Source organism: Limulus polyphemus, unplaced genomic scaffold, assembly GCF_000517525.1.
Source record: "Limulus polyphemus unplaced genomic scaffold, Limulus_polyphemus-2.1.2 Scaffold4734, whole genome shotgun sequence".
Lineage (NCBI taxonomy): Eukaryota > Metazoa > Arthropoda > Merostomata > Xiphosura > Limulidae > Limulus > Limulus polyphemus.
The window spans coordinates 54,311-66,747 of record NW_013670344.1 but is presented as its reverse complement, the minus strand read 5'-3'; the positions used below and the strand labels follow the sequence as shown (position 1 = coordinate 66,747).

The 12,437-nt window shown below is 31.9% G+C and overlaps 1 protein-coding gene across 1 annotated transcript in view; it reads right to left on the bottom strand.

The window, feature by feature from the left end:
* The window catches only part of LOC106471611 (organic cation transporter 1-like), a 70,483-nt gene that overhangs the window by 17,278 nt on the left and 40,768 nt on the right, over positions 1–12,437 (bottom strand). The window contains exon 2 of the mRNA XM_013932222.2: positions 3,772–3,825. Coding sequence (XP_013787676.2) covers positions 3,772–3,825 — 54 coding nt within the window. The remainder of the gene's footprint in view (positions 1–3,771; positions 3,826–12,437) is intronic.

The following is a 12,437-nucleotide window of genomic DNA, read 5'->3' as shown; positions in this document are numbered from 1 at the left end:
ATACCTTTCTTATCCTTGAGTGGAACAACTCGTGCATACTTAGAAAATACGTCGATAGAAGATATACCTTTCTTATCCTTGAGTGGAACAACTCGTGCATACTTAGAAAATACGTCGCTAGACGTGAGAAAATATTTAAACTGATTCTTATATTAACTTAGGTTAGAAAGATCTACCAAATCAGCCTGCCATTGTTCATCGATTCCTGCAAAGATAACTCGGTTTCTCGAATACTTATATCTTACTGATTTGTGTAGAGTGTATGTGTCGTGTCGACTTAACCAGTCTTTAACCTAATTTACAGTTACGGATTAACCTAGTACTTTCTCAGTTCTAAATAAGGACCGTACAAAAACTACCAGGATGTGTATAGTTATAATAGATAGACTGTAATGTTTTATTATACATTATTTTCTACTCTTATTTAATTTTTTACCATCAACTATGCCTATAATAGTAATAATTTGACCTTTTCAACTCAAGATGTTATTAAGCTTAAAAGTCTGACAGCAGTCAAGACACAAATGAATGAATAATAAATTTATGTATAAAATATATGATGAGTTTGAACCATTTATTTTTAATATTGAGTATAATGTAAATACACAGATAACCACGTTGTAGAAACATGCAGTCTAATTGAATACAAAAAATGTATTGAGCTGAAATATCCCGTCAAGTATTGGGAATATACATTTATTGTTTTGTATCACTATAAAAAGTGAAATAACTATGTTTATTGACTTTGAAATTTCAGTGACATACAAAATCTCTAGTTAAGTTTGGCAAACATTAAATTTATGTAGAGCTAATTTTTATTATTAAGTATAGTGTAATTGCCTAGATAATGACAACTTATTATCCTTGATAATCACATTTTAGAAACGTACAGATTAATTGAACAAAAATTGTATTTAACTGAAATGTGTCAATACATATTTTGTGTTTTGTAAAGTGAACATTAAATTTATGTACAGTTTATTTTAAATTTTTAATATAATGCAAATGCACAGAGAGCGACAGTGTCATAAATTAATAAATGTTTTAGGTACGTTCAAAAAAGAGTGTTATCTGTTTCAGTTAACACTAAAGGCCAAAAAGATTTTCTAAACTTGACGTTCTGCCCTGTATATTTTCTAAAACCAAGCCGATCAGTCGCTTTGAACATCAAACACGTCAGACTGTGACGAAACTGAACTTGGTCAGTCGCCTTGAACATAAAACACGTCAGACTGTGACGAAACTGGTCAGACTGTGACGAAATTGAACTTTCAATTCTCTCAATCCCTTCTCTTCTTAATAAAAGTTCGACATAACGTTAGCTAAGTGGGTTATTTAGTCATTGTATGCTTTCAATGTTAACGACGTCAGTTAGAAAGAACACAAATGTTTTGTACATCGTATTTTAAACTGTGGTTTTGAACATGTATGTGATTTAACTTACATCTCTAATGTTAAAGAAAGTTCAGTCCTCAAAGATTTATGAAAGAACGATAAGTGTTGCTATTCTATAATAGTGATTAATCATATATATTATGCAGTCAAATGATTTACTAAGAGTTTATTAACAAACGAAAACTATAATCTGTATATTAATTCATTCAATATTTATAAAAACATTAGGTATGATAAAATTATTTCACGATAGATAATTATAAGTTATTTGTTTCCTTCAAATGAATGTAATGATAAAAAATGGGAATAAATTAATGTAGTTAAGCATGGTAAATTAGTGAAACTATTTCCAAGCTTATTATGGATTGTTTGAATTTAACGTAATGCACCAGCAATATTTCAGAGGTTAATGGACAACGTCTCATGTGGCTTATGTAAGTTGACGACTCTACATGTTTCGACGTTACTCCTGAGGATGACGTTGTAACGTCGAAACATGTAGAGTCGTCAATTTTTTGAAGGCCATAGATAGGCCTAAATAAAATGTTTTTAATTGTGTACCAGTTTAACGTTGAATATTATTTATGATTTTAAGTACTAGTCAGTTTGAGTAAAGCAGTCTTAACACAAAAATCAGGTAAATATTAGCTTCTGGGAAACTGCATAAAGTATCTTGGTCGCATGGTTGGAAATGAATTGATTTCCCATGTAGAAGAAAGCTATGAAAGATAACCTACAACAACGAAAGGAGTTAGATCTTTTCTCGGAGTAGTAAGATATAACAGGAAGTATATTCCTGGGTTTGTGAAAATAGCAACCACACTCACAGCATTAACCTGTAAATCATGTCCAAAATGTGTTGTATGGGATGACGCCAGTGAGAAGGCTTTAAGGAAATTAAGGATATATTAGCCAACACTGTGCAAACTGATGCTACTAACAAAACTATAGAGGTACTTTGAGTCAAATATGTGTGTATGGCAAAAATTACTTGCAAACAAAAAAGCTTTAGCCACCACTGAAGAACGTGCTTAGCAATAGCGTGGGGCTTTACAAATTCAATTTTGTTCTCTTAGGTAAAACATTTATCATGAAAACGGACCATAAACCTTTGATTAGGTTGCATGACTGAGTGATGACCTTAAACAGATATTTGCTGCAATGGAGTTTAAGTTCACAGTATGTTATAGACTGTCATTGAAATTCAGATCCCCTTGTGCTTTAATTATTAGAATCAACCTGTGAACTTGCTCTGATTAACTAATGTATATTGTGTATAGATATCAGATTTAACATACATCCAGTAGTGTTAAAACTGATGCTATGTGTGAATTTATTGCTATAGAAGTATAAGAATTTGTGAACTTAGTGGCTCGAATCTTGAACAGTAGAGCTGCAATGGAGGAAACTGGGGTATTTCCCGATTTATATATATACAAATACTTATATATATATATATAATACTGTAATTCTTTATTGTTGTAGTGCTATATATATATATACACATCAAGGGTGTGAATTTCATCAAATGTTACAGTGATTTGTTTATATGAGACTGTGAAATTCATAGAATATCTAGACAAAGACTATATACTGTATTGTGATATATGTAGAGCCAGTGAAATTGTCAACGTTTCACAAAAGACTATGAGTGGTGAAACAATCTAAGGTACATTGTGATGATACCCTGGAATTTCGTAGCATTTGTAAACATCGATATTAGGAAGAAAGACAGCGAGATTGAATAAAATCAACATTGTTAAGCGTATTCAGGAATATATGTTATGAAATTGAGTGTAAGGTAACATCGCTTGAAGTTGAGAGAATGCAAGATACTAACCAGCTTTTGGTCAGTCTCTAAGGAATTAGGGATTACAGTACTCTAAGTCATTAGAAAATTATTGGAATGGTTACAGCGGCTGCCTTTGTAAGTTCAACTGGTACGGAGATTACAAGTCCCTTACAGCTATGAAACATTATAACTTGATGTACGAGAAACAGGGAAAACAAAACATATAGGACCAGTTCAGCATGGGTTTGAGAATAGACTATAAACGAAAGGGTTACAACAAAAAAGAAGATGAAACTTGAGAGAGAGAACAAATACACCAAGAAAGGTAGAGAAAGAAAATGTGTTGTCAGTAAGGAACAAAATATAATTCTAAATCTATGTGTTAATGATTACCAGTAATAAACAGAAATTTATGTATAGGCCAATTCCTGATAGGAATAAGTATAACCTAAATAAATTTGGACATAAGAAGTGAGAATGAAGTGCACGTATAATACGATCATAACATAAATAAACTTTTAAAATGACTATAGTTGAAGAAGAAAATAAGACTAAGACAAATTACGACGAGTCGTCAAACTTACTTGGAAGAGAGATGAAAATGGAAGAATGTCAACACGGAAGAGAAAAAAGAGAATCTAAGAAAAAGAACATCGAATTGAAAAGAGAAGCTGATAAAGCAATAGAAACTTGATGGGACAGGGAATTTCTACAATAAAAGGAATGCAACTGACAAGAAACATCGGACTTACTGCACAAAGAAGTGAAACAAATCACAAGAAAACAAAAAAAAATAATACAAGTGGTATCACACAGGTAGAGGAAGAAGTAAAAGCCAACCGAAAGTGGAAAGAGTATATTGAAAAGCTTTATGATAAGGATAGAAAACCAGATAAACTTGTGAAGGAAAAAAGCAAAGTGTGTACAAACAAGAAAAGTTAAGCGGGAAAAAAGTTATCATGTTATCCTAAAAAGTGAAATCTTTGCAACAGTTAAAGGTATATGAAAGCAGGGAAATGATCAGGAATCGAAGGAACTCCTTCAGAAATGATACATGTATTAGGAAAAGAAAAAATAAATGATTGACCACACTCTGAAACAAGATGATTGAGAAGAGTAAATGGCAAGCTGACTTTATGAAATCAATAGTGATATCAATCCCAAAGAAACCAAAGGCAATTGACCTTATAACAATTAGCCTTATACCACGGTTGTCGAAAATCATGCTAGAAGATATTCAGTGAAGAATTAAAAACAAAACAGTGATCTAAATTGTAAAGGATCTCTTTGGTTTCATGGAGGATGTAGAACAAGAGAAGTGATTGGAGTGATCTGTGAAAGGAGCTTGGAAGTTAACTAACAAGCACTTATGTGTTTCAATAATTTGGAGAAAGCATTGAAAATGACATAACTTGTATTTGGCTTGTTTTCATCTTCCCGTAGAGTCGTTTTTAAAAGTTAAATTATTGATACGATTTAAGGTTACTCAAGACGATCTGGAAAATTCTTTCATCAAGAACTCTTGCAAATACGTTTTCCTTCAAGTAATGATAACTTGAAGATCACAGATACTGTATATTCTACAGTGAACAGCAGCTTAATCTTTCCATGGATTTGATATCAATAAGTAATCTTATTTATACGAACGTCATTGGCTACATCCAAGAACAATCAATTTCATAGCCTAACGTTAAATGCTTGTGCGAGAAAAAAAAACACGTGATTGAGTATGATGGTTAAAACAACAACAAATATTGGTACTTTTTATATACCGAACGGATTAATAATGTTCTTTATCATATAAAAATGATAAGGATATATATATATATATCAAATTACAAAAGTGGCTTGATGTAATCAATTAACCATCTCCCAGTTTATTATGTTACGTATTATAATTTCAAATAGCCTAACACTGAGTTGAATTGTAATTTAGATTTAGTAGTTAAATAGACAACAAGACTGATACACACACTTTCTTTTTTAATACAAATATGTTTTAATATACAATAACAGTTATTACAAATAATGATCCATGTACAAAAGATTTACAAACTTACAAACAATATCGAATCTTCTTTCTAGTCTGGAACTTCCTTGATGTGTTATCGAGAGTTCACGATGAGCGATCTAATTTTGAGTTTATGTAGGTATAATTCACTTAACAGGGAGCTAGTTAGCTCTGTAGTCCTCGCTGATCACACGCCGGTTACAGGTCAAGCTTTTTTTACCGTTGAAGTTATTTAATATCTTTGTAAAAATACTAATGTCCAATGTCAATCCACTGAGGTAAATGGTTTGTAGTGTTCGAAATTTATAGATGTTCCTGGTCAAATTTAGCATCCGAGGTTTTAGTGTACCGACTGTAGCAAACCAATAATATATATATATACTGTTTTTAGCGTGTCACGTTGATTATATTTATAGGCGTGAGGAGGGTTTCTCGAAATTTCAGCTTATGCAACAATACTGTCGATATACTAATATTTATGTACACACATGTATTGTTGATTCTTACACTCGAGAATCTTCTAGAATAGGCGGAGATTTCGCAATACAGATTTAACAGTATAAGTTATGTACATTTCTAAATATAAATTTAACTCAAGCAGACATCGATATTAAAATAGATATATGATGGTAAGTCTGTCACAGTTTTAATTCGTGAGATGCTGGTCCTGTGTATATACAAAAATCATATTATATATAATATCATTACAGTTTAATATGGATTAACGTTTACAACACTCTGTTACTTGCTTAGTGAACTTCAACAGTTCTATAATAACTTAATGCAAACTATTCTTAACAAGTTCAAAGGTTTAACGGAAAATTTTCGTGACTATTTACAACTCGAAAAGTCAAATCTGTTTATAACTGATGATCTTACCAGTAAAAGTGGAGAAAATAAGCGATGGTCTCAATTTTGTTTTTACCTGTGGGAGTTACCATTTGGATTTATCTGTGTCTTATATTGTACAATGTGATGCAGATATGGAAATCGTTCTTTATGGTGTAAAGCTAAATTGTTTTATACACCTGAATCCTGCAAACAGTGGAAAGAAATATGGATCCTCTATTAGATATTAGTTACCACATTACCCGGGTATATGATTAAATCATGCACTATATTTTACACGACTATGATATACTCACTTATATATGTAAAAAAAACAAGATCAAATTCAAAAATAATTTACTGTATATTATATAAGATGTTTTCTTCAATGACGACACAAAAACAGTGATGGTAATTATGACAGTAGCAATGTTATACATTCAGTTACTTTTATGAATTATGATGTGTATCTTTTATCTTTGGTAACAACTAAGCTAAGGTTTAAGGAGAATACATTAGAGCATACCGCACATGCGCCTGAGTAATTAAAGCTAAATAAAACAAATAATTAGCCAAAAGCATATATAGCTTGGTATGCTTTTTCTTTTATTATTCATCTAAAAATTAATTCATAATGTATTGTAACTCTTTCTTTGTGTAGTTGGTTACTTTTGATTTTCTTATTGCTTCTACTCAAAAAATATTTACAGTGTTTAAACTTTCATTTTGGCAAGGAAAAGACTTAATGATGAGTACACAAGAATGATTGGCAACTGTCTGTTGTAGAAAAAACAAAAGTGTAGCCCCCCAGTGGCACAGCGGTATGTCTGCGGACTTACAACGCTAGAAACCGGGTTTCGATACCCGTGGTGGGCAGAGCACAGATAGCCCTTGTGTAGCTTTGTGCATAATTAAAAACAAACAAACAAACAAAAACAAACAAAAGTGTAGAGGACGACGTTTCGAAAGTCTTCTGTCTTTCTTATTCAGATCAGTGTGTGTAAGCTGTTGTAGGTATTTTATAGTACCTTGGTGCATTATGGAGAATGTGTTGTCATTGGTTGTTTATTCTTGGTTCTCATTGGTGGATTCTTTAATTTTTCTTGTCTTCCAAAATTAGTCTGTGTCAATGACTTTAGTTTTATCCTAGTTTGTTTGGTGTCCAATTGACATGGTGTGTTCCTCAATGGCTGAATTTTATTTTTTCATGAATCTTGTACTGTCTTTGTACTCTTTTATTTTAGACCCAAGTTGTCTTCCCATATCTCCAATGTATGTTTTGATGCAGGAACATAAAATTTCGAACATTGCATTTTGTTTTTGGTTTTCACTAGAATTGTTTTGTAAAATTTCCACTGGACGTTTATGTTCAACTTTTTGGCTATGCATTTGAGTTTTCACTGAAATTTTGCATGTAGGGGAGGTAAATGGTAGTAGTGTCACTCTTATCTTTTCTTTCTTTTGGGGTCTTCTTCAGGGAGTTCTTGATGAAAGTAGATGTGTAAACATTCTGTTTAAAACACTATATGATATTTTGGCGTTCTGTTTTGAAGAATGTCTCAAGTGAAGAGTAAACAAACTCAAGACTTAGGGACTTTGGAGAATAGGCGGGAGTTTCGCAATACATATATAACAGTATAAGCCATGTATGTTTCTAAGTATAAATTAAATCCAAACAAACGTTGATATTAAAATAAATATATAATAACAAATTCGTTACAAGTCTCTCCTTAGAGAATTAAAAATTGGCTTTAGACAATTTCTAAATAAGATATTATATATATATATACATATATACATTAAATACAATACATTGTTCAAAGGATTATGCCATTTCGATAATCATTACAGTATACAAACACAATCAATACAAAGAACCTTATGATCATAAAATTACATGTTATCAACCCTTTTGACATAGATTATCCCCCAAATCATACTCTTGTAGTGATAAACTGCAAGTTAACAGTCCTATGTTTTGTTTTTCTTTCTTTTTTCTGTCTTTTTCTTTCTCTCTTTCTTTTTTCTGTCTTTTTCTTTCTCTCTTTCCTTCTTTCTATTTTTTCTTTCCGTCTTATTCTCCATTTCCTCATAAGCACACCATTTTTAAAAAAATAACGATTTGGAACTTTCTCGAGTTCATCTTTTGGAAGTGCATATTTAAATAGTGAAGAGATCTGCAGATCTTTTTCTTGCTCAATGATCAGTTTACTTTTAGTAAATGGAACTTCACCAGGTGAATCAGATCCCTCACGTTCATCATTGTTCCTCATGGACTAATCATCAGTAGGACAATTATCCACAAGATCCTCATCAGATCCAAAAAACGTCTGAGGCAAATCTATAATATCGTTCCCTGAATCCATATCTATCATTTGTTTTTGGCTTAATTTCTTAGCCTGAGCTCGAGTCACCGCACACGAGGGAAACACATCAGGATTCTCCTCAAAGAGAACATCATCCTTAGATGAAACAGTGATCGGCTCACTAACCATTTTAAGTTCGGCAAACAACTTTTACCTCAATCAAATCGTTTCCCAACGATAATGACACACCCTCAATTGGCAGAATGGTCTTACTCCAACCACAACTGGTCCCGAAATTAGGTCTGATGCTAAATAAATGTTATGAAGAGGGACATTAACAATGCCATCCTCAATAACCTGAGCAATAACTGACTCACCAGTGGCAGAACTCGAATCTAAAGGCAATATACCTTCTAACAACAATGATTGAGTCCCAGTATCATGTAGAATACATATGGATATGAGATTGCCAGTGTCATTTGTTAAAGACACAGAATCAACAGTGGCCATATAAACAACATCGGGTGATCTGGTGAAACTCCGTCCATATGTGGACACAAACATACTGGGTGTTGTCTCCTTTTCTTTTTTCCTTTTCAAACACCAACAATCAGACATAACATGATCAGTTTTTTTACAGAAATGGCAGACAGGTTTTGATGGTTTTGATAAAGTTTTAGCCTGATTGTCAGAAGATTTCGAACTAGAGGAGCTGGAGTTTTTAGAAGATTCCTCAACTTTAGTAGATTAAACTGATACAGGTTTTGGTTGAGATGGTATGAATTTCTTTTTATGAAAAGTGGTTTTATGTGTTAAAGTGTAGTCATTGTAAAGAGAGGCTGCTTCCGGTAGTGTTTCAACTTTCTTTTAATAATTCGTACAATCTTCTAAAGAGAGAGCAGCATAAGCTTCTTGTGCCTTACCAGTTAGAGCACTTTGTAATAATAAAAAACATTTTTCGGTGGGCCATTGCATGATCTGGGCAACTTTCACAAAATGTTGGAAATATTTATCAACTTCATTTTCATTAAATGGTGGTATATTAACATAATGTTTAATATTCAAATTTGTCATTTTGCCTTGGTCGATTGGTGTTGAGTCTAATTTCCATTTCTTTCAGCCTAATTTATTTTTCGGTTTCAATATAAGCTTGTTCTTTCTCGGCTTCGAGACATTTATTTTCTCTTTCAGCTTTAATACGAATCTGTTCTTTCTCTTTCTCAGCCTCGATACGAGCTTGTTCAAGCTCGAGTTGTTTCAACTTTAGCTGAATCTATAACTTATTTTTATCACTCAACCCCAATTGGTTAGTGGGTACACTAGAGTATTCCTCTAATGCTTCCTCAGGCAACAAATCATCATCGACTAGTATTTCGATAATACGCTTTTTAGTTCATTTTTTATCACTGATTTTTTAACTTCTTGTTGTAAAACTTTGGCAATTTCGAGCAATTAATTTTTTTTCCTAGTTGTTCGAGGTAGGGTGATTCAAGAAAATGATAATCAGATATGATCAAATCTTGTTGGCACTGATAAATATAAATTCAATTGTGATTTAAATTTTAATTTATGTTGAATTTAGTCTCTGATTCAAATCTCGGACACGAGCCCCCAATTTATTATGTTAGGTATCAGAATTTCAAATAGTGTGAAACCAAGTTAACTGGTAATTTAAATTTAGTAGTTAAATTGTTTGTTTTTATAGTTGAGCACAAAGCCACACGATGGACTATCTGTGCTCTGCCCATCACGGGTATCGAACCCCGTTTTCTAGCGTTGTAAGTCCGCAGACATAGTATTTAAATATATGCCGACATATAGTCAGTTTATAATATTTGCCAACAAGATTGATACACACAGTTTTCTTTTTTTAACACAAATACGTTTTAATATACACACAACAATACAAATTACAATAGCAGTTATTACAAATAGTTATTACAAACAATGATTTATAAACAAAAGTTACACAAACATACAAGCAATATAAAGTCTTTTTTCTAGTCAGGAACTTCCTGAATATCTTATCAAGGGTTCACAATGAGCGAGTTAATTTCGAGTTGACGTAGGAACAATTCACTTAACAGGAAGCTAGCTAGCCCTGTAGTCTTCACTGTTCATACCCTATTAGAGATTGAGTTTCCACCGATGATGTTAGGTAATGTTTCCGGAAAAGTATTAATGTCCGATGTAAATCCACTGAAGTTAAATGGTTTGTAATGTTCGAAATTTATAAATACTCCTGGTCAAATATCTGAAGTTTTACGATTGATAAGCGTTATTCACAATTATAGTTATAGCTTCCGAAGTTTATAGCATACTGACTATAGCAAACCAATAATAGATTCTCAACTTTTGGTGTGTCGTGTTGGTGATATTAATAAGCGTGTGGATATTTTCTAGAAATTTCAGTTTTACGTAACAATACTGGCGCTAACACAAGAGTTTATGTACACACATATTGTTGGTTCTTACTCTCTAGAATTTTCTACAACTTTGGAGCATAGGCGGGATTTTTGCAATACATATTTAACAGTATAAGCCATGCATGTTTCTAAATATAAATTTAATCCAAACAAACGGTTCTATTAAAATAAATATATAATAACAAATTTATTACATCATACACATATTGACCTGAAGATGAAATATGGAAGACTTTCAAAACGTCTTCCTCTATATTTGTGTTTTTCTACAACATGTAGTTGCCATTCATTCCAGTGTACTCATCAAGAATGATCTTCCTGAACAATTTATCAAAGAATAACTTTTTCGAATGTTAAAATGCTTACACACTTTCTGCAAACCATAGGATAACAACCTACATATGTTTGTTTGGCATTTGTGCAAACCATACAATGAACAAATGAAGTAAATTGTATATTTATGAGCTGAAACTCTTCAAATAGGTAAATGTGTGATAATCTGGTGTGTTGTCATATGGATGAAAAAAATGATAAGTTACAGTACCATTATGAGAAAATGTGGGACATAGTATATCAATGAAGATATGTGTTATCATTTTCCAAACAATAGGAAGATGAAGGAACATTTAGATTTAAGCTCCTTTTCAAGATTTTTATGTTGGATAAAGTTCTTATTAGTTTGGAATGTGGCATTTCCTATGTGCAAATGAGAATAGAATAACAAGTAAAAATTTTAATTTAATTAAACATATAAAGTTAATAATTAAGAATATAGAAATAAAATAGCTGCTCTCAAACACACTCATGGAATTTTGTTTTTAATATATAATGTTTTGTCGCTATAGGCCTACATTGCTGCTAAACATAGACTATTGTAAATTCTGGCATTATCCATCTGAGATCTCAGAAACAGGACCTATGAATTGCACAGTCTGCTTCACAATTATTTTGCTCGATTCTTTACTCATGAAACATTTTATTACCAGTACCTAAACTGGTGGTCATCTTCTTGGGGAATTTTGAAAAGTATATCTTTTTTTATCTGAATCAATCAAAAACTAGTGCAGAACAAGAAATTATGGAGTGGATCATTAAGTGGCATTAATTTATAATGCATGTGCATAATGATAAGAGAGATATAATTGGTTTATTAACTTTAATTCTTTAATTATATATAAGAAATACAGCATTTTGGGGGAAAATTGTCAATTACAGTTTCGTGGTCCTGTGACAATAAGATGTATGTTAATGAAATTCAGTTTCAGGTTAGATTTTTTATCAACTTATTAATTTTGTCATATTTTGTAACTATTATCTGTGGTTGAAAAAATTGTTTTATAACTAAGAAAATCAAATCTAATTCAGTAAATGATACTATATTAGTTCCTGTTCATTAAAAAAAATATTTTTGTATGACTATTATCTGTACCAAAAGCTAATTATTCATAGTTTCATTGCAATTTTAATGCAACACATATCAGATGCTTGGGAGGATTATTGGTATTATGATAAGTTTCATCTGAGAATGATATGACAATCTCTAAGTAGTGGCTGGAGACGGCTTAAATGGGTAATGAAGAAAAACTTTAATATAAGTTTAACATGACAGCAAATGTACAACGTTTCGAAACTTGTCGAAACGTTGTACATTTGCTGTCATGTTAAACTTATATTAAAGT